Source organism: Aspergillus pseudonomiae, assembly GCF_009193645.1.
Source record: "Aspergillus pseudonomiae strain CBS 119388 unplaced genomic scaffold BDV37scaffold_53, whole genome shotgun sequence".
In the NCBI taxonomy this organism is placed as follows: Eukaryota; Fungi; Ascomycota; class Eurotiomycetes; order Eurotiales; family Aspergillaceae; genus Aspergillus; species Aspergillus pseudonomiae.
Genome location: NW_022476045.1, coordinates 179,359 through 200,313, shown reverse-complemented (window position 1 = coordinate 200,313; position 20,955 = coordinate 179,359). Strand labels below are relative to the sequence as shown.

The following is a 20,955-nucleotide window of genomic DNA, read 5'->3' as shown; positions in this document are numbered from 1 at the left end:
AGAAACTGACAGCTTTGCTGGCTTGCACGCGAAGAAGAAAGAAGCTGTCACCAAGATGGCCGGCAACCCTGAGCTGGAGCCTGGAAAGGGCTCCATGATTGACTCGGCAGAAGCACCTACATTTATTCACAATGAGAACACACATATCGTGGCAAGCTTGAAAGCACCGGAACCGAAAGATGGCGACACGGCCATGGCCCTGTTTAACGATGAAGAACTTCAGGAACCCGTGGATCCAGTTGAGGCACGCAAACTGCTCTGGAAAATTGACTTTATGATATTACCGTATCTAGCAGTTTGCTACGCCTTCTTTTATATTGATAAGGTAATTAAGGATCGTCTTCAACGTGCGTACTAGTACTTATTTCATTGGACCGGCTAACACATAACTGTATGCATTTGCAGACCACATTGAGCTATGCGGCAATCTTTGGGATCAATGAAGACCTTAACCTTCACGGGACACAGTATAGTTGGCTCAGTAGTATTTTCTACTTTGGATTCCTCGCCTGGGCGTTCCCGACAAACTTTCTCATGCAAAGATTGCCTATAGGTAATTTCTTAACTGCAATGGCGTATAGAACATGATCTAACTGACCTGTCTTAGGAAAATACCTTGGAGCGAATATCTTCATGTGGTACGTTTCTTACTCTTTGCCATAATATAGCCGGACGACCATCTAACAGCCCATAGGGGTGTTTTCCTGATGATCCAAGCCGCGTGTCACAATTTCGCTACTCTTGCTGTGCTTCGAGCGCTGGGAGGAGCCGCAGAAGCTTGTGCAGATCCTGCGTTTATGCTCATCACTAGTATGTGGTATACACGACGCGAACAACCTGTCCGTATTGGTTTATGGTATACGGCCAACGGGCTTGGAATTGCTCTCGGCGGTCTATTAGGCTATGGAATCGGTCATATCAGAGGTGCACTTCCATCGTGGAAGTACGAATTTATTGTGATGTAAGCAACCCTTCCGCTTGATTACAATTGAAATACTCTCTAAGACGAAGATGCCGTTTAGTGGCGCACTTTGCTCAGCCTGGGGAATCGTCATGTTCATCTTCCTCCCTGATTCACCGGTCTCGGCACCAGGCCTCACCCAAAGGGAGCGTCGAATCGCAGTGGCGAGAATACGAGATAATCAGACCGGTGTCGAAAACAAGCATCTCAAGCCTTACCAGATTCTCGAAGCGTTCCTAGACTACAAGATATATTTCTTCTTCGCCCTCGGTCTAGTTTGTACAAAACCCTCTCCCTTGAATGTCTGATTATCATAGCTTATACGGCCGCTTATCCAGGCAATATTCCGAACGGCGGCATATCTAATTTTGGAACCATAATCATTAAAGGTTTCGGGTTTTCTACCCTAGTAACTACCTTGATGCAGGTAAGTAGCCACACTGACGACGCCAAACTATAGCAAAAGCTCAACTTCATCATCCAGATACCCTACGGAGCCCTGATCGCACTCTCCATTCTAGCCTGCGTATATCTCAACGACCGCTTCGAGAACAGACGCTGCGTCTTCATCCTAATCTTCCTCTTACCAAATATAGCAGGGGCATTCGGCCTACGCTTCGTCCCGACAGATCAACAAGTCGGCCGACTAATCTGCTATTACTTAACAGGCCCTTACAACGCAGCCTTCGTTCTGGTCCTGAGTATGCAAGTCGCAAACACAGCTGGTACGGCATCCTAGGAATTCCACCCGATTCACCCAACTAACTACAATCATTCCAGGCCACACAAAGAAAGTAGTCACAAACGCAGTCCTCTTCCTGGGGTACTGCACCGGAAACATCGCCGGTCCATTCTTCTACAAGGAGAGCCAGAAGTGAGTGAGCCCAATCGTGGAGTCTCTACATCCGATGCTAACCCGGTCATTCAACCAGACCAACCTACGAGCTTGGCATCTGGTCCATGATCGTTTCGCATCTTATTGAAGCTGTCCTCATCAGTATCTTGGGTCTTCTGCTTCGCTGGGAGAATAGAAAGAGGGATAAGATACAGTCTCAGATGGAAGGCGGGCTGGAAGGTAGAGATCTGGATGCGACTGCTTTCTTGGATCTGACGGATAGGGAGAACTTGAAGTATGTTTTTTTCTCGTTTTATCGTGTTGATTGTGTGCGGTGTTTATGCTAACGTGTCTACTTTACAGTTTCCGGTACATTTATTAGCATGGTTATATTCTATAAATAATGCGCCATGATATCAATGATATGGCAACGAGTATAAAGGAGTAAGCAGTTATTGTGTTAGCCAGTCCAATGAAATAAGTAACGGACATACATCCACCCATTTTGAGATCAAACAATGCCTTATAATCCCACAAAAAGGGAATATATACACCAATAATATGCACAGGGAAGATAAACCAACCGAATAAAAAAGAAGAGCAGAAAGAAATACAAGGAAAGAAAAAGAAACGAGAGAAACCTATTCCTTCGCCGAGGATATTTGACCAGAACCCTCCTCCGCAATATTATGCTGCCCAACAATAGTCAAAAACACCTGATCCAGCGTCGTCTGACTAACAGAATAGAACTGTACCCCAAGCTCCTCCTTACTCTCCTCAAGATGCGAAAAGAGCTTGACGATGCTATTATTGCCGGTGTCCCTTCCTCCCTTGATGGTGTCCATATCGACTTCGGATGGCGACATGGTATCACCGTCATAATCATCGGACTTCGTCGACTCCGACCCAGCAGCAGGCACCGTAAAACGTAGCTGACCATGATACGTCTTCTCCTCAATAACAGCTCCTAGGAGGTTCTGACCAACCCACGTGCGGATCCGCTGCATATCCTCTTCACTCGTATGTGGAGCCAGGCGATGTACCAAATGAACATGGTATCTATTCCCGTAATTTGAGCGCAGGGAATCCGTGGTACCGAGAGCCAACATGCGCTTCGCCATGATACCCGCCCGATGAGCGAGGGCATCGGCCTCCTCCATAGAATGAGTGGTGAGGACAATCGAGCGTCCAGAAGCAACAGCAGCGAGGGTCTTCCACATGACTCTTTTCGACGCGGCGTCCATACCAGACGACGGCTCATCGAGTAGTAAAACAGTAGGGTTACCCATCAAGGCAATGCCGAGGGACAGCTTGCGTTTGTTTCCGCCGGATAGAGTAAGCGCCATGCGGTGTTTGAAGGGTGTGAGGCCGACGGCTCGGATGACCTCGTTCACGTTGTGGGGCACATCGGGGACGCCGCGGATGCGGGCATAGAAGGTGAGGTGTTCTAGAACGGTCATTTGATCCATTGCGTCGAACTGGGGACAGACGCCGAGGTGAGATCGGGCGGAAGCACGGTGTCGCAGGACGGAGATGTTGTCGACGAATATGTCGCCTCCATTTCGGGAGGGTGGGGTGTCACCTCGTATGAGAGAGATGGTTGTTGTTTTGCCGGCGCCGTTGGGGCCCAGAAGGGCGAATACTTCGCCTTTGCTGACGCTGAAGGTGATGTCTTCTACTGCGGTGAATTTGTGGAAGGTTTTCGTGAGATGGCGGACGCGGAGCCCGTTGTCTGGAGTTGGGTTTGTGGATTGTGACTTCTCGGGGTTGGTGTCTTTGTCTAATGTGTATTTCTCTTCTTCTTCGTCGTTGGGTTTGGATTTGGAACGTAATAGTGAAAGGATGGAGCCCCCATCGAGCCATAGGAGTAAACCGAAGAGAATGAAAGACTGGACAATAAGGTAGAGAATGGGTCCGCCGTAGAGAGTGATTTCTCCTGGGTAGGAGGCAACTTCCCTTCCCCGGCATAGTATGGAGAATACATTCAGGGCCACGAAGAGAGCACGAAGGAGGTTTCCGGAAGGCGAGATTAGACCAATCGTGAAATGAGCGATGTCGATATAAGACTTCGTTTTGTCCGTGGGCGAGTAGGTCTGAATGCACATGTAGGCGATGAGATATATGAGGAATAGGACGCACTGACTGCCGGCCGCAACTGCAAAGGCTGCAAGTTGGGATCTTGAGAACAGGGAGACGAAGTACGATAGCAAAGTGGAGCAAAGTCCATATAAGAAGAAGACCACAAAAAGGTATCCTGGATTATACCAGACATCAGATACGGCTCTAAAGATAATGATGGCAAGAACACTGGTGATAACGACAATGCTGAAGTCGAAGCCGACGTATGCGAGCCAAAGGGATGCGCCTCTGACTCCGTTACTGAAGTGAAGCGCTCTGACATTCCTCAGTCGCTCTACAGTCGGATACAGGGCGAACAGAGCTGGGTAGACCGACATAGCTAGACCAAAGTAGATAATAAGCTGGAGAATTTTACCGGCGTTGGGCTGCAACGGGATGCCAAAGTACTGAAATTGGAGATTGATAGGCATATCGGTAAGTAGACGGTGGAAGATATTTTGTATGACGGCTGCTAGAGGGAAATCACCGTTGTCGCCTTTCCAGGCAAGGGTAGGACTGGATGATGCATCTCCGAGGTAAAATCCACCCGGGGTAACATTGTGAAAGTTGTGTTTGATATAGTCTTCGAATTCAGAAAGGCTGTCCACCACATGGAAATAAGTTTCAGGGGTCCCTGTTATCACTTCTCCAGAGCCAGATAATGAGCTAGCAAAGCTCTCCAAAGCGGCGTTTGAGACCCTGCTAGAGGGGCCGAGTACGATCTGAAAATCATCTAGGGATTGTAGGGATTGAGGCTTTGGCATCCTTATTGTGCTTCCCGCACTACAGCCGGCTAATGTAACATCTTTTAAGAAGAGCGTAACCAGACCAGCTGCAATGACAGGGATAAGCAAGGCTGCGACGTACGGAAGAGGATTCCGGCGTAGGATGGTAGCTCTTTTACGGAAGAGATACCACGCCTGGAGGGCCATACTGATGCGTTGGCCCGTAAGGAGTTGCAATTCTTGATGTACGTCTTCCTTGCCTTGCTTTTCAGGAGGCTGCGTTTCAGCCTGGGCATTTTCCACGACAGTGTCCTGAGACTTCTGGGAGTCCAGCTCTCCAGCCACCTTCAGAAAAACGTCTTCAATTGTAGGACCGCTTACGCGGTATTCCGTGACACCCTCTTGTTCAAGCCTAGAAATCAAAGAGGCTGCTTCTGCAGAAGTCGGAACGGTATACACAGTTTCTTCAAAGTGGGTTTCTTGGGGGATATCATTGAACACATGGCTCAATGCTGCCCCCGGCATGTTCAAAACATGGATACGATATCCGGAGCCAAGCCGATGCTTCAATTCCACGCTCGATCCCTGCGCCTTGAGCACGCCCTTGGACAGAATGGCAATGTGATCGGCAAGAAGGTCCGCCTCATCCAAGAAGTGAGTGGTCAGCAATATAGTGCGGGAGCCTCTCTCAGCTAAAAGAATATCCCATATTTTCCTTCGCGAGATTGGGTCAAGACCAGATGAAACCTCGTCTACACAGCAAACGGAGGAAGCACCAGTGAACATCATTGCTAACTGAACCTTTCGCTTTTGTCCACCGGAAAGGGTTCTCGTATATGACTGGACTTTCTTATCAAGGTCACAATCATGTAAAAGCTCTAAGAGTTGGTGCTCAGTATCAACCTTTTCAGTGGCCTTGAGCCTGTTGAAGATCTTGACATGCTCTTTAACAGTTAGGGTATCCCAGAGTACATTTTTCTGCGGACAGAGACCAAATCTACCACCTTCTGCTCCATAGTCTATGTTGATCTCCCCAGCGGAGATTTTTGTTAGACCAGCGATAGCATCTAAGGTAGTAGACTTTCCTGATCCGTTAGCCCCGAGGAGGACCATGATTTGTCCCTTTTTGACATCCATGCTCAAATCATTCACTGCCAGAACAGACTGACGGGTACTGCCAAATCGTGTAGCGATATTTCTGTAAAACCATCCTGGTTTGTAGGATTTTGTGAAACTTTGTAATCTGAGTGCGTTCGTCGAGGTGGCAGTGCTTGTGGCCTTTCGGCCCTTGGATGCCGTACTATACAGTATGCGCTCCACCATAGCCGCGAGCAACGGATACACGAGTATTTGGATAATAAGGAGTATCCATAGGGCGATTCCGGGAAGCGACCAAGGATTTTCAGGAGCTGCATGCACAAGATCAGTGGCTAGGCCTTGCCTTTCCCATCGAGCCATAAAAATGAGAAAGTAGACATAGTTCATTGGCGGGAATAGAAGACCAAGTATGACAACAGCACCATTGGTCCTCGCAGGGACCATCTGGGCTATGATACCGAGGAGTAAACAAGCTATAACGACGGAAATGCCACTGAGCTGTGCTCTCTTGAAGAAAGATGCTCCAAAGATGGAAAAGGACGACAAAGCGAGCCCCTCCAGGATGTTATAGACTATAGTAATCCCGGCGGATGTTCTGCTGTAGATTCCGTATTTCAAGATGGCGCCCATGATAATCCACCCTATGCCATATACCATGTCCAGTGCCAGGTGTGCTGCGATAAACCGGGCTGCTTGTGATTGCCATCTGGACTCATTTGGCATCATACAGTCTATCAGCTGACTCATTCCCAGTTCGCGTTCCATCGCAACCAAGCCAGTTAGCTGGTAGGTCACTCCCACGATGCCGATGAAAATGGCGATGGCCATGATGTTGATAACGGCACCCATATAATTGACCCGGATTTCGTCCCGACGTTCCTCCTGAGTCAATGATGTAAAAGGGTACTCCATGATCTATAGGTCTGTCAGTCAAGCCTAAGGTAGTGAGTGGGTGTGGGCGATCCACTCATAGAATGTAATCACCTCGTTAGGTAACGCATTTTGATCAGTAGATGTATTGGCCTGAGCTATGGCTCGGTCAATAGAGTGTTGAAAGGGAAGAAGGTAGATCTCCTGGTCATTTTTATGATTATCAACATGGATACCGGCTCCTAGGGCCGCATCTGTTCTGATGGAGTAATTCCATATCCCATATGGGCCTTCCGTTGGAGAAGAATAAAACACCGCAGCTGCTATACAAGTGGATACTCCACTGAGGGACGTTCGACATAATTCCTGCAGCTCATTTTCAGACGACAACAAGTGCGGGTATACTTGATCTTGGTTGGGTTGTATAGAATTTGTGACTGAGTCTATCACTTTCTCGATAGGGCCGCCAAGGAGGCCATTATGAACGAACACCAGCTTATCTCGTCCACCAGTTATAGCATGCAGACTGTCTGACAAAGGCCGTAAGGGGCTTGGGTCACCAATTCCATAAGTAGCTGGCTCAATAAACAGGTTTCGCGCATACGATCTAGACCCCTATTAGACCTACTACTTTTGCCTTTTCATGGAGGTGGAATAACTCACATGAACGCGGTAAAAATTACCGGCAAAACGAGAGCCCTGAGAACGGTTGTAAAAACCGGGCGAACGAGGACGAGCAGGAGATTTTTCAGAGTTAACGTCCAAATCTGCCTAAAGAAGAGCTTCAAGTTCGCCATTGTCGCCTGAGAGGAGACAAAACCGAACACTGGACAGTTCGTCCCGAGGCTCGAGAGGCTCCTAAGGGGGGAGGGGGAAACAAGGGGTAATATAACAACGGCTAGTTTGACACAGCTTTAGGTCGACATATTTGATATCATTCCGATCGCGCTTATCCACCCAAGCATTGGCAACATATCCTTTCTGTTAAACGAGGCGCCAAGCCGGGTGATATCCCATATCCCCATCACTTCTCTTGACTCGCTAAGTGCAACCAAGACGATAATTCCCGACTGGGGTTGGCGCCCAGAGACCATCGCTCAAACGCCCCGCTTCCTTCGGGGCTGTGGCCGAATCAGTATTGATTGGCGCATCGCATGAGGAGATTTCGATGCTATGTCATTTGCGCCTATGGTTAAAATGCACGGTCTGTTTGATGTGATGTGGGCTGTATGGAATTTCTTTTTTTTTTTTTTAAAAAAAAAAGGTGGATAAATTATCAGTTCTTGCTCGCATGACTTCTACAAGCCATTGAAGCTGGTTGACTGTTGATTGATACGAAACAGAAGCATATAGTATATTTATTTATGTGTTATGAACTGTAAATATCAAATCATGATAATCATGATAGAGGTACTACTCAAGATAGGCCATGGGTCAAAATCAGTCGACATACCAACATTGACCCTGCAGTATACCTCTCATACGATTGCCCAAATGCAGTCAACTTATGTATTGCCTTAGCTACCTTTAAGGTTAAACTTCTTCAGACATGACAGGAGGGTGATCAATTAGTAGTTACTAGATGGATAGATGGTGGTGTTAAGTAGATTTCAACTTTTTATGTGATTGGTAAACCATTGTTTCCTGATACTGGAACGATGACGAGTCTCTTTCTGGTGAGATTTGTGGCTCCGACATGCATACTATATGCAAGGATGCTGACTATTGATTGACACGGTATCCCACCTAGATGTAACCTCGAAGCGGGATACGAGCTTGCGTCTTTAGAATTAATAACAGATTATATCGCCCGGCTTTGAGCTTGTTTTCACTTCTGTCATCTTCACTTCAAGGCTTGTCTTCAACACTGAGAATACTACCTTCACCACCACAAAATGTCTTCTAAGGTCAAGGTTGCTGCGGTTCAAGCCGAACCGGTGTGGAATGACCTACAGGGCGGGGTTTCCAAGGTCATCTCCCTGATCAAGGACGCCGCCAACAATGGCGCAAACGTGGTCGGTTTTCCTGAGGTATTCATCCCAGGGTATCCATGGTGAGCAACAGAACAAGCTTCCATAGAACTCTCTATTAATCAGCTACGGACAAGGAGCATTTGGGCCAACTCGGCCATTGAGAATGTGTCCTTCATGAATGAATACTTCGAAAACTCCCTGGAGAGGGAATCGGAGGAGATGGAGCGCATCAAGGTTGCTGTCCGTGAAGCGGGTGTGTTTATAGTTCTGGGATACAGTGAACGATATCGAGGGTCGTTGTACATTGCCCAGGTATTCTTACCACAGATCGCTCCCCATGCTCGTGCTTTCTAACAATAGACCCTCTAGTCATTTATTGACCCTACCGGTACTATTGTCCACCACCGACGTAAAATCAAGCCGACTCATGTCGAGAGAAGTTACTGGGGAGAAGGGCAAGCAGACTCCCTCAAAACGGTGGCACCCAGTGCTTTTGGAAATATTGGGGGGCTCAATTGTTGGGAGCATACCCAACCGCTTCTGCGGTATTACGAGTATTCTCAAAACGTTGACATCCATGTCGCAAGCTGGCCTTGCATGTGGAGCGTTCCATCTTGGACATACCATACTTCTGACGAAGCAAGTAGCCGATTCAGTCAGGTTCTGGCCATGGAGGGTGCTTGCTTTGTTCTTGTTTGCACTCAAATACAGACGCCGGAAGGGAAGATCAAGTCCAAGTTGCCGGACTTGGACTGGATGAAGCTTCCCGGAGGAGGTCTTACGGTGATATTTGGCCCTGATGGAGCTCCGTTAACGGAGCCATTGGATCCGGGAGTGGAGGCGATCGTGTATGCTGATATCGATCTGAAAGATCGGATCAAGGCGAAGCAGAACCTCGACATCCTTGGACATTACTCTCGTCCTGATCTTTTAAGCCTGCGGGCCACAACTGAAGCTGCAGCCCCTATTCACTTCAACTAGCATCTAACTGCTAAAATACCAAATTGATCTTATATTTGTAAAGAAAGTACTAGCGTCAATGTCAAGACAGATTCCAGAAGCTGGTACTAACTATGCAATGACTCGTGCATACTGTTCTATTTGAGAAATATCTCTTAGAAGCAATAGTACATACTAGTAAGTGGCGCCCTCGAAGACTGGGGCTAGCGAACGGCCTTTCATGGTTATACTACTTGCCTGCCTAGTCGTGTATATCGGACTGTTCGCATACATTAGATTGCTTGAACTGCCAGCTAATTAAGGATAGTATATCATTGCTCAGACTATTGTTCAGATAATTCATAAAGCCTATTACCCAAGGAGGCATCACTTGCATATACCTGAGCTACTCAGACCTCATTATAACCCACTAACCTTCTCGGCCCAGAATATGTTGGATGACATGTCGGGCTTGAAGACCGGGGGTCGGAATTAAAAGGTGTAAGCAGGGAGTATAAGTAAAGGTACAAGGCCGCCACCGTCATATGATATGGGTTAGCAAGCATCCTGCTGGCACCGAGACCTGAGAGCAAGTTAACGTAAGGTCTGACATCGTGGTACAGTATAAGATCAATAGCCGGTCCATCCTACATATCAAGACAGACACGGCATATACGCACTGTCAACCAGCACTGCCACGAGTAGTCTTGGTGGGGTGCCTGAAGCATTGGTAGTCGGCTCTCCAGGGCCCGCAGCATCGACGACGATTATTACTCTCTAGATAGGCGAGGTAACAAGTCATCACAGGGATGGCGATCCTTTTCTTCAACTGCAAGCGGGCACTGTGAAGGATACCTATCTAGGTATATGTGCTTTCTCCGTAGAAAGGGGCAGGAGCCTCGAAGGCTACCTCTAATTGCGGCAAGGCTCATTCTCTTTGATAAAACTTTTGACCTGTCAAAGAAATTGGGAGGATACTCTTACGATCCGAACGGGACACTTCACAGCCAAGCCGACACGGCTGACTAGCGTATCTCTTTAGCATATAAAACTCTCCGCAGGGCTTTGTTGCATAGCGAGTGCCGAAACTTTACTCGGCATGTGAGGTTCCAGGGGAAAGTTAATGACACATAATATCCTCTGCGCATTGTCTGTTGAATAACTCTATACTTCAATAGGAATCATTAGGGGGCTACCTTTTGCAGTCTAAAAGGGGACTGTCCCATCAAGATGGCTCTTCTTTGTAGGATATGCTATTAGGGGGAACTGCAGGTGCGGCAGCTTCACGCTGGTGGCGCCCAAATAATGCAGTTTACTCTACTATCATCTGCCACAAATCAAACCTAGGGCATATTCGAACAATCTCCAAATGCTCACCCCAGATGTAGAAGACAAAGGCAGCACGGTGCTCCTTGAAAGCTGTAGATAAAAGGCTACCCCTTTGTAAACAGAGCGGAGCTTGACATAGAATCAAGACTACGGAAGACAACTGTAGTTTGGAGGAGCATTATATGGGGCAGCTGTTGTAATTCTACTTGGAACCTTTTTGACATCTTCATAAGGTGCCTGCTTAAATCGCTATGGACCTGGACGAGCCTGCTTATCCGCCGCCAGATGGAATTACGCCAAACTTTGACAATCCAACGAATCGAAATGCATTTGCCTTGGGCATCCTCGTTGCATGCGTCACAGTCACCACGATTTGCTTTTTGATGCGTGTTTATGCCCGGGTTTATCTGTTGAAAAAGATACGAATTGAAGAAAGTGAGCCCTTGCGTACCCTGATGCCCTCCGTACCTAGATGCTGACGTTACTTTCACCACAGTACTGGCCGTGCTTGCATATGTTCGTCCCCCCTATGACCAAAAGTAATAAAGCGAGAGTCTGATAACGCAATCTCTAGGGGTGCTACTGGGGACCTGGCTATACAGCGTTTGCCATGGTCAGGAAGCCTGGCTATTTCGTTCACCAATGGGATGTCCGCTGTCGCGATTTCATACTTACCAATTATGTAGGTGGCTTCAGCCCTGGGTTCCCCAGAGTTCAGCATCTGACTCATACATAGTATGTCTTTGTCTTTGGCGTCTGTTACTCATTTGTCCTTCCGCTCCTCAAGATAGCCATTCTTGTGGAGTGGTGTCGACTGCTAGCCCCTCAGGGCTTGAGATCTCGCACCGCCTTCTGGTGGGGATGCATGGTCACAATCTGTATCCAGGTCATCGCGGGCATCGGCATAATACTAGCCTTGAATCTCCAGTGCATCCCTCACAGAGCCATCTATGACCTCACCGTTCCGGGGAAATGCGTCGACCTGTACAAAATCCAACTCGCATCAGCCAGCGTCCATCTGACATGCGACGCGATCATGCTGCTGCTGCCACAGCCTGTTATTTGGACGTTGAAAATGACGTGGAGGAAGAGGCTGGGCGTTTCGTTCGTCTTTAGTCTCGGTGTGCTGTACGTTTCCCGGCCCTCACTATAACCCTGCATTTGCCTCCTCAAACTAAACATCAAGGACTCTGCAGGGCGTGTGCTTCCGCAGCACTTAGATTGGACACGACGGTGATCCACGCTAATGCAGACGATCCGCTGTACAGTTTGGCTCCCCTGGTTCTCTGTTCCATGGCTGAGATGACGTGCGGGTTTTTCATTTTCTGTTTGCCCTGCATTCCCAAGATTATCAAGGAGACCGGCGTCATCCGCAGAATCAAAAGTGTCTTGGGTGTGAAGACCACGCCCACCAAGCCTAGTGGGTACTCGGAGAACTATGGAACTAGGGTGTCAGCTTATGGCAGCGCCTCCTACATGATGAGTAACAACATCAGAAGGGACAAGCAGAAAGGGACCGAATCAATGGAATACCTACACGAGGGTATTCTCGAGGCAGGGGGGATCATTCGGACAACACATATCTCCGTCACGGAGGAATCTCGCACTGCCAGTGATGATGAGAGCAAAAAGGCGGCCTGTCCGTATATTTCCAGAACGGATGGTGTCGAGTGAATATGCACGTGGATTTGGAGGGGGAGAACAATCGAAGTGTCGAACAAGATCGACCATATCCTTAATTTAATATATCTTGTCCTCGAGGTTCCTTGTTAGTGTGAGTGTATACTTTCTAGCTTCTGATGCAGCGATTCTATTTCCCACCTCGAACTATTATTAGGTACGTGTCAGGTGCTAGTACTATGTCTACAAGACTAGAGTCTCCCTTGCCTTTCCTTATCCCCACAAATCCCGAACTGGCACGATACGACGGAATAGTACTAGTATATCAAAATGTTATTTTGAATTTAATCTGTCCACTTCAGCAGCTTTCGTGTCTTTTCAGCCTGAAGGGAAGCAGGAGCATAAGATGCACTCAAAGCCCAGCTTGTCACTGGGGATGGGGAGTGAAAAGAGGGGGAAAAGAGGGGGGAGGTTTATACTCTGGTGACCGTCTCTGGAGCCTGAGTGCCTCACGCTAACTCGTCCAGTCAGGAAACCCTTCACTGTATCATGTGAATTAACATTCTCAATACATTAACTAATTTATTGGCCAAGCTCTAGTCGTAGTACAATGAATCAGGCGCCCGAGTTGTCCCATATCAACTCCTCATATCATCTCCAAACAGACACACTCGTCTGTTCAAGTTCCCTCTAATACATACCTTGACTCCTCAAATACGACCCATGCTAGGGTTAGTCCATTACAAATTATTACTCCAGAAAACCCCCTCAGCGAGCACCACCTTATCCCAAAGACCGATCCGAATCAAACCACAATGGTCGGAGTCCACGTCGCCATAATCACCGACGAAGGCGTCTTCAAACACTGGGCTATCTTTATCGACGAACCTCATGCATCTGAAAAAATCATGCTTCAGGCTCGAGGCTCCGATGGTCGATTCCGCTATGAACCTGAATACGGAGATGCTCGGTGTCTGAGTGGGTTACACGAACTTGTCTTCCTCTTTGATGTGAAAGACATCGAGACTGGCAGGCTAAAGGCTATCGCTGGTGGGCTTCCGGTCCGCAGTGATATTCATGGGTGGAATTGTCAGGATTGGGTGTTGGATTTTCTGGATACGCTGGAGGAAGAAGATATCATAGATGGGAAAGATAGTGGGTATAAAGAGAGGAAATTGTATTTGCAGGGAAAGGTGGAAGGACTTGTGTAGCCCTGGAAATTGGTCGTTTTATTCCAGAAGTAACTACGGCTTCATGGGACTGAAATTTCAGTGAAACTATTGGGATACCTGTTATATCGGTTGCCGCAAACCTACATTTGCTCTAACTTTCATCTCTCAGCTCGACTATGACGCCATTTCAATTGGCCCTGCATCCCGCCGAGCCTTTCGGTTTCTGTTAAAAATCTTATGACCAAAGAACAGCATTAAGTACAATGGTATTCCCATGTATGATGTGATGGTTGCCTTGTAATCAAATTTGTTAGGATCACCATCAGAGTCCACCGTGTCAAACACCCTCATTATCGTCAAAAATGCACAGAAGGCCAGGGCAGCCCATGATCCAACAACCCCAAAAGGAGCCTTGAACACGAGCGGGCTCGTCTCAGCATTTGTATTTTGAGACCTTGCGAACTTAACGTGTACCACAAGAATCGAGATCCAGGTGAGAATGCTGAACATGGTGACTAAGTTCACAAAGTGGTTAAAGAGACACTTTGAATCTTCCTGATTATTCAGGTATGCCAGCGAGGCGATCGCCGAGCATACGAAGAGAGTATAGACCGGAGTCCCCCTACGGTCAAGGCGAGACAGGAAAGCAAAAGCGTTTCGTGAGAGGGATAAACCGTAAAGAGTCCGTGTTGCCATAAAGAGGGAATGGTTTGCTGCGGATAATATGAATAAAAGGAAACACGCATTGAGAATATGCGGTACCACAGCTATGTGGGCTATCTGAACCGCCACTACGAAAGCGGCTGCTGATGAGGCGGCAGGCTGCTTGTCTCCTATTAAAGCAGCTCTCGTATACAGTCTCGAGCTTGATTTTACCCTAGCGAATTCCAACTCCTTGGCGTCGAACGGAACCAACATACCGATGAAGGTCACGATAACGATGTTGATAACCAGTATCCGGTAGAACGTTAGCTTGGTTGCATGCAGCGCAGCCTTGCGCGTATTTTTCGTACGTAGAATACTGATCCCGATCAATTCACTTCCAAGATATGCAAAGGTAGCCGAAGGCATCGTCCAGCATATGGCGCGAAGTCTCCCAATAGCCGTATGATCCCCAGCAAAGGCACCCGGACTTTTCCAATATCGAAATCCTCTCCTATCGTGATCAGGGCCACCGCCTAGCGCTAAAATCAGGGAAAAGACCATAAGTCCGACCACCACCGTGATTTTAAAAGAAGACAGAATGAACTCATATTGACCCATAAACCGACTACCCCAGTAGTTCACACCAAGTATGACCACCATGAACACGCTTATCCATATGCCTGGATTGACGATATCGACATCCAACCAATATGACACTACCAGTGCTGCCGCGGTTAATTGGTTAGGTGCGACCACCACAAACTTCAGCCAGTATCTGTGTTCCGGGTTTAGCGGAGCTATAGGAGAGAAATCGATTCGCTCACATCCACTCTATTGTGAAACCAAGAGATGGGTCACATAACCTCGCAGCATGATCGGCAACCGTCGACGGCTCTGGAGAAGCCACCTCTGCCAGAGCGCATAAGACGTGATAAACCAAGATACCCACAGTCGTGTATGAGATGAGAACTGATGCAGGCTATCAGGCTTATGGATTAACATAATGATTTATCCGCAGAGGAAACAGCACGTTGGGGTACTCACTCCTGCCCTAAGGAGCTGTCAACACAACCTATCACGCTATGTCAACAATACTGTACCTTGCAAGCGCATTCCCGGATGCTATCATCAAACCAGTATTGATTGCGCCTCCGATTGCTTCGGCAATACGTCAATTCTTATCGAATCATTGGTTACTGCAATCTGTAGACGAACCTATCAAAGTAACCTGGTTTGGCTTTACGGCTCCATAGGAATTGAAGAGGCTTTGACTCTCGCTGCGACTAGGCGAGCAGCTCTGAACTTCGCTGTCATTGTTGGGAGTTGATAATAAGCTGAAGGATGCAGTAGTGTGCCGCTCTGATGACATTTCTCATTTAGTAATGAGTCGTGTTGACAGGGAACGGAAGAACTCGGATTATCAAGATATCAATGAGTGTTCGATGTAAGAATAACCTCAGATTGAACATCTACACGGCGGTTATTTAATGAAGACGTTCAAGGACTATGGTATTCGTACGTGGAAGGCTGAAAGCAATCAACCAAGTGCCTTCCCAATGTAGTAAACTGAGAGCTCATGATAGCAACTTCCATTCTACGATCTCAACTTGAAAATATCTATAACAGACAAAAAGGAATCACACGCAGTAGCCATTAAAACGGGGTAAACACCAAGGGGTTTTCTCATGCGCGTATCGCGCTCATCGGAATGAGAAGCTTCTGTATTAGCGTCAATCTGCACCACCTGGCTGAAGTAATACATTCTTTAATAATAACTAGTTACCACAAAAGGGGCTAAGTAAACTGCAACCATTATATTGACAAATGAAGCTTGGATCGTCCCGAAGCTAAACCCCACTTGTTTGAGGGGTATAAAATGACCTCTATGTAGTAGGTGTTTCAGCTGGGGGTGGTGGTATGCGATAAATGTACCTGGACTTGAAGATTGCCCCACAGCATATTGTACTCAGTAGGTGATGTTGTTAAGTGAATAGTGATCAATGCAGATCATCAGGAGATCGCTACACAGTAGAATAAATCTCACCTATGGAGAAGTATCAGGAATGGTAGATTGAGTCGATGACGATGTTTTGTTTACGATGTCAGGCGTCGGCTGCGGGGAGAGAAAATCTTTTCATGGGGTATTGCGGAGAGCGGGGAAAATCTCTGTGTGTCGACATCATCCTGCTTGCCCTTCGAGTGAGGTCGTGGCGAATGGATGCTTCTGAAAATTAAGACTCTTTCCTCGGATCTTGGTTCTGGCTTATTGAAAGTAAAATTTGGGTTAAGGTTCAATCCTCCTTACAAGGAAGAGAGACACGTTTTGAGATAACACCATGTTGTTTTTCATGGTACGCCGCACCACAGATCCAGCATCAGTCCTGTTTGGTCTCAGTCATTTCCCCTGTATTGAAGATTGTTAGCTATTAGGGTGCTAGAGACAACTACCAGGTAAGTATTGTTCACTACACAGTAGTAACTTGGTACGTAGGAGCTCGGAGATCGTTGGTAGGTATGTAGGAATATCAAAAAGGAATCTCTCTCCTCGGCGACCAGAAAAGAATTACCCGCGGCTGTGATAAATTATGCCTTTCGGATCACACCGACATTCCCACCATACTTCAAAACCTGTCATAGCATCATCAAATTTATTACATGACATTAGTAGGAGTGTGTGTATAGCCAGGCGTATCATTGGCGGAAGAAAGAGGAAACTAGAGCCTGCAGATCGGGGACTAGAATCCGAAGGGGAAAAGACCAAATCAATTTCTATTTCTCACATGCCTCACTATTCATCCTGAGCCATGCTTAATCGCGGCTAGCCGAACGCGGTTTGTTTTCTAGCGGTTAATCCACCCGGTCGTCTCTCGGTCGGGGCCATTGGCCAGCTTGTTCATTGCCACGATTCTTCCATCTTCTGTTCGGTGCACCTGCCCTCTCCCGGAGGAATCTCGTCCGGTGCCTCGATTCCGGGGGAAATTTGATCCAACACAAAAGATGAGTAGTTTCAGAATTTTTACCAGGGGCCTTGAGGCTGGGCTGCCAATTGTGGTCACGAGGACCAAATCAACGCAGTAAAAGAAAGTGAGGTTAAAGCCAGGTTTACAACAGACTACTACTGTTAGTACGTAGTAGGGAGTAGTTTTAGATCCGCCTTGGAAAACAACAACGTCTGAGTGGCTGGAACCCACCGTCAGGAACGCTTATCCATGTCCCGAACCCTCGGATTCGTACAGAGAGCCGCAGACTTAGTTTTACTAACGGTGCATACTCTGTTATTTGCCCTAATGAGTTATTATCATGTTCTCCGTTGGCATTGAAGCCTAACCGGTAACGTTCACCCCTGCAGTTCAACATCTGTTTGCTTTTTTCATGTTTCTACAAATGGTTCATGAGCCGCTTATGCACCGCTGGATGCTGTCGCACACGCATGAGATCTCTCAGGTGAAACTCAAAGCTCCAGAATATGAGTTAGAGCTCAACGATTGCGGGGAGGAAACCCATAGATGGCAGTAGGGTGGCCAGCCGATCAAAGGAAAAAGCAATCGGATTGAACAAGAACTGCATTGTCATGCGTCAATCAGAAGTACGCTCGGGGCTCCGTTGCTAAGTGGGTAACGGGCCTCTTCGCGTTGCATTGGTAGTGTACTGGATCAATTTCCAGTAGCCGCCGACCATGATAATTTTGGTTAAAGTCACAGGCTCCAAGGGGACAAATATATGCAACCGTGGGACAGCTACTCCATCTGCAACGAGGGACCGACCAATGACAGCCGGGCCCCAACCCAGCAATGACCCATGTCGTCATACAGCCAGGGTTACAAACACCTTCTGCTCACAAGGCCGCCACGCAGATCCGAAGATCTCTGACGTGGGGGTGTGATCATTGGACAAAGAAGACCTGATAATATGAATTGTGAGGTGCAGAAAAGGCCCTATTCTGGAAATACCGGGGGAATTGGGGCCTCTCTCCCCGCATTGGAGAGCATCTAGCGATGTGGAAACAGGAGACGGAATGCGTGGATTTTAGTTAAGGAGGGACTTGATGGTCAGGTTGAATTAAGGAGGTCAGCTCGCGATCCGTCGTCTTGAGGATAGGTCACGACTACCGGCCATGAACGAGAGGTAGGTATCATAATGATGGTGGAACTGAAACCATCATAGAATGTTGGAACAGATCTCGTCACTTGTCCAGTCTTTAGGCCGGGAAGCCGTGGGCAAAAATGACGTAACCGTATTGGGGTTGGGACTCCCGAGCCACCGGCCCGTAGTGAGGGAAAACCCAAAACTTCAGCGATCCGACCTTCCGATGCTCCTGACGAAGGTTAGAGGGAAAAAGATTAAAAAAAGGTACTTGGCATATATAAGGAGAAAGTCACCAGATTCTCACACGGAGATCTCGCCATATTTATCTCACGGTAGCAACCCTCAGTACGGTACGACGAGAACGTCAAATCACGCAGAATATCCACCCCCTCCTTTCCCAGACAACTCACGCACCAAAAGTGCCTCTCATTTTGGGGAGCTTAACATCCACTGTCGACCCACCCGCGGCCAATCTGGATAAGGCAGTGTGGGTAGCGTGTGGAACACTGGCCCTTATAACGTCGACTGACCCTTCAATCCTGCGTTGGAAGAGAAGGCAATCTTGAAACAGAAATAAAAGAGAGCAGGCGGACGGAAAAATCCTTGCTTATTCTCACACCCCCGTTTGATTTCTCTCTCTTCCCACATCATTCGATTCACCCTAATCTTATCATCGCACAACCAACACACTTTCTCTTGTAACTGATCTCGCCTCCCGTTGGAAACACCATGTCGAAAACAAAGGTTTTGCTCGTCGGAGCAGCCGGTGAAACTGGTGGTTCGATTGCAAATGGACTATTGGAAAATCCCATTTTTGTAAGAATCCCGTCCCCCGGTTTGTCCAATTTCGACCTTTTGGTCTAACCTCACTTTCACGTGACTGCAGGAACTCTACGCTCTCGTCCGCCCCCGGTCGGTACAGAAGCCCGCCATCGTTTCCCTCCAAGACCGCGGTATGCAAATCCGCAGATGCGATCTAAAAGGCCCTGAAGAATCTCTTACCGAGGCGCTCGAGGGAATCGATGTCGTCATTAGCTGTGTTGGTCCTGCCGAGCAGCAGGATCAAATTCCTCTCGCCAAAGCTGCGAAGAGGGCTGGAGTTAAGCGCTTTGTTCCATGTGGCTTCATCACAGTGGCACCCCCCGGTGGTATCATGTGGCTGAGGGACGAAGTAAGTTCCCATGAAAGCGAAGGAAGAGTTTGCCCTCAGGCACTGACATCAGTCCCCTCCTTTAGAAAGAAACAGTTTACAACCATGTTAAACAACTGCGCCTCCCCTACACCATCATCGATGTCGGCTGGTGGTACCAACTTTCGTATCCCCGCCTGGAGTCCGGACGAGCCGACTATGCTATGACTTCCGCAAACAATGAAATCGTCGGCGATGGCAACACCCCTATGGGTTTGACTGATTTGAGAGACATTGGACGCTATGTTGCTAGAATCATTGACGACGAGCGGACGTTGAACAAGATGGTCTATGCGTACAACACGGTTAAGACACAGAATGAGATCTACGACCTACTGGAAGAGATCAGCGAAGAGAAAATCCAAAGGAATTACGTAAGTAGCTTGGACGTTGTTGCGCATCGCGACATTTGCTGATCTATGACTATAGATTCCGGAGGAAAGCGTCTACACTCGGGTCCTCGCCGCCCGGCAGTCTAGCGAGACCTATCCCTTCGATCCCGTCAAGTTCATCCCCCGCTATTTGGCTGAGTATCAGTTGTCTTGGGGTATTCGGGGAGACAATACCCCGGAAAACGCAAAATATCTCGGATATCTGATTGCCAAGGACCTCTATCCAGACTTCAGGCCAGTCGACTTCAGGGACTATCTGGAGACCGTCGTTCGGGGCACAGCGAAAGGTGTATACACCGACCGTATGGTTTCGAAGGTTCACCAGCGAGCATTCCCACGCACAGAGTCGACCGATTCGTTGTACACTCGGATATTCCCAAGAACCGAGTCCAGCGACTCGCTATACATGCGGTAGACGCCTGTACGGTCAGTTTGACCTTGGGCGACGGATGTTTATTTTCCTCACTTTTTGCGATCTGGGTTTAGACTGGCGTTTTATGTTTGTTTACGTTAGGGGAAAGCAGACGATAGGACAGGCTCTTAGATCACCACTCCGCCTTGTATACGGATTCATGAGAATGGTACAACAGATGGTATATTTCTCTCTTCTCCGTCATAGGTTTCATTTGCAGATTTTATACCCACGCAAATCTCATTGCACTTTTTGTTCCGATCCATTTCATCAGTCAACCAATCTAAAAAAGTTCTATTGACCTGCTTGAGCCTAACTACGGAATTCTAAGATGTGTCGACACTTCACCGGTGAGACTGGATCTAGGTCCGAACGCAAAAGCCCTCAACTCCCATACATAGGAGAAAGATAAAATGAACAAAAAGCATAGAATCATCAACTAAACGCACTAACACGGCGCCTCTTCTTATAATAACCCACCTTTCCTACGCCTATTGCCACCCTCTGCATGCTAGTCAATCCCTTCTTGTATGCTTACCGCACCTAGATGACCCTTCTAGGCTGTCAATTGAGTTTCCTATCCTCGGCGGG

The 20,955-nt window shown here is 47.8% G+C and overlaps 7 protein-coding genes across 7 annotated transcripts; 5 read left to right on the top strand and 2 right to left on the bottom strand.

Annotated features, from left to right (window-relative positions):
* Positions 1-55: 55 nt before the first annotated feature.
* BDV37DRAFT_273044 (putative MFS allantoate transporter) lies at positions 56-2,143 on the top strand (the record flags this gene model as incomplete). The annotated part of the gene is made up of 9 exons (XM_032084992.1): positions 56-295; positions 406-553; positions 608-638; positions 695-961; positions 1,023-1,240; positions 1,300-1,388; positions 1,446-1,686; positions 1,742-1,835; positions 1,894-2,143. The coding sequence occupies 9 exons, from the start codon at positions 56-58 to the stop codon at positions 2,141-2,143; spliced, it is 1,578 nt and encodes a 525-aa protein (XP_031939600.1).
* Positions 2,144-2,437: 294 nt separating this feature from the next.
* On the bottom strand, positions 2,438-7,404 carry BDV37DRAFT_284930 (putative ABC transporter; the record flags this gene model as incomplete). Its single annotated transcript, XM_032087612.1, has 3 exons — positions 2,438-6,652; positions 6,722-7,214; positions 7,271-7,404. 3 exons carry the CDS (start codon positions 7,402-7,404, stop codon positions 2,438-2,440), a joined length of 4,842 nt encoding a protein of 1,613 aa, XP_031939599.1.
* A 1,078-nt stretch (positions 7,405-8,482) lies between these two features.
* On the top strand, positions 8,483-9,561 carry BDV37DRAFT_295547 (carbon-nitrogen hydrolase family protein; the record flags this gene model as incomplete). Its single annotated transcript, XM_032089917.1, has 3 exons — positions 8,483-8,660; positions 8,715-8,892; positions 8,950-9,561. The coding sequence occupies exons 1-3, from the start codon at positions 8,503-8,505 to the stop codon at positions 9,559-9,561; spliced, it is 948 nt and encodes a 315-aa protein (XP_031939598.1). The 5' UTR covers positions 8,483-8,502.
* Positions 9,562-11,099: 1,538 nt separating this feature from the next.
* BDV37DRAFT_284928 (uncharacterized protein) lies at positions 11,100-12,522 on the top strand (the record flags this gene model as incomplete). Its single annotated transcript, XM_032087611.1, has 5 exons — positions 11,100-11,283; positions 11,345-11,364; positions 11,423-11,530; positions 11,585-11,976; positions 12,045-12,522. The coding sequence occupies 5 exons, from the start codon at positions 11,100-11,102 to the stop codon at positions 12,520-12,522; spliced, it is 1,182 nt and encodes a 393-aa protein (XP_031939597.1).
* Positions 12,523-13,283: 761 nt separating this feature from the next.
* BDV37DRAFT_284927 (uncharacterized protein) lies at positions 13,284-13,679 on the top strand (the record flags this gene model as incomplete). Its single annotated transcript, XM_032087610.1, has 1 exon — positions 13,284-13,679. The coding sequence occupies one exon, from the start codon at positions 13,284-13,286 to the stop codon at positions 13,677-13,679; it is 396 nt and encodes a 131-aa protein (XP_031939596.1).
* Positions 13,680-13,814: 135 nt separating this feature from the next.
* BDV37DRAFT_295544 (putative amino acid permease) lies at positions 13,815-15,654 on the bottom strand (the record flags this gene model as incomplete). The annotated part of the gene is made up of 3 exons (XM_032089916.1): positions 13,815-15,060; positions 15,110-15,254; positions 15,501-15,654. 3 exons carry the CDS (start codon positions 15,652-15,654, stop codon positions 13,815-13,817), a joined length of 1,545 nt encoding a protein of 514 aa, XP_031939595.1.
* A 3,322-nt stretch (positions 15,655-18,976) lies between these two features.
* Positions 18,977-20,752, top strand: BDV37DRAFT_162895 (aromatic alcohol reductase). Its single transcript, XM_032079195.1, has 4 exons — positions 18,977-19,187; positions 19,258-19,542; positions 19,608-19,934; positions 19,990-20,752. Exons 1-4 carry the CDS (start codon positions 19,101-19,103, stop codon positions 20,365-20,367), a joined length of 1,077 nt encoding a protein of 358 aa, XP_031939594.1. The 5' UTR covers positions 18,977-19,100; the 3' UTR covers positions 20,368-20,752.
* Positions 20,753-20,955: the final 203 nt, after the last annotated feature.

Coding starts and splice junctions, on each gene's coding strand:
- BDV37DRAFT_162895 (XM_032079195.1), top strand. CDS start 19,101: ATGTCGAAAACAAAGGTTTTGCTCGTCGGAGCAGCCGGTGAAACTGGT. Junction 19,543..19,607: donor TCATGTGGCTGAGGGACGAA/GTAAGTTCCCAT, acceptor CCCCTCCTTTAG/AAAGAAACAGTTTACAACCA. Junction 19,935..19,989: donor AGAAAATCCAAAGGAATTAC/GTAAGTAGCTTG, acceptor CTATGACTATAG/ATTCCGGAGGAAAGCGTCTA.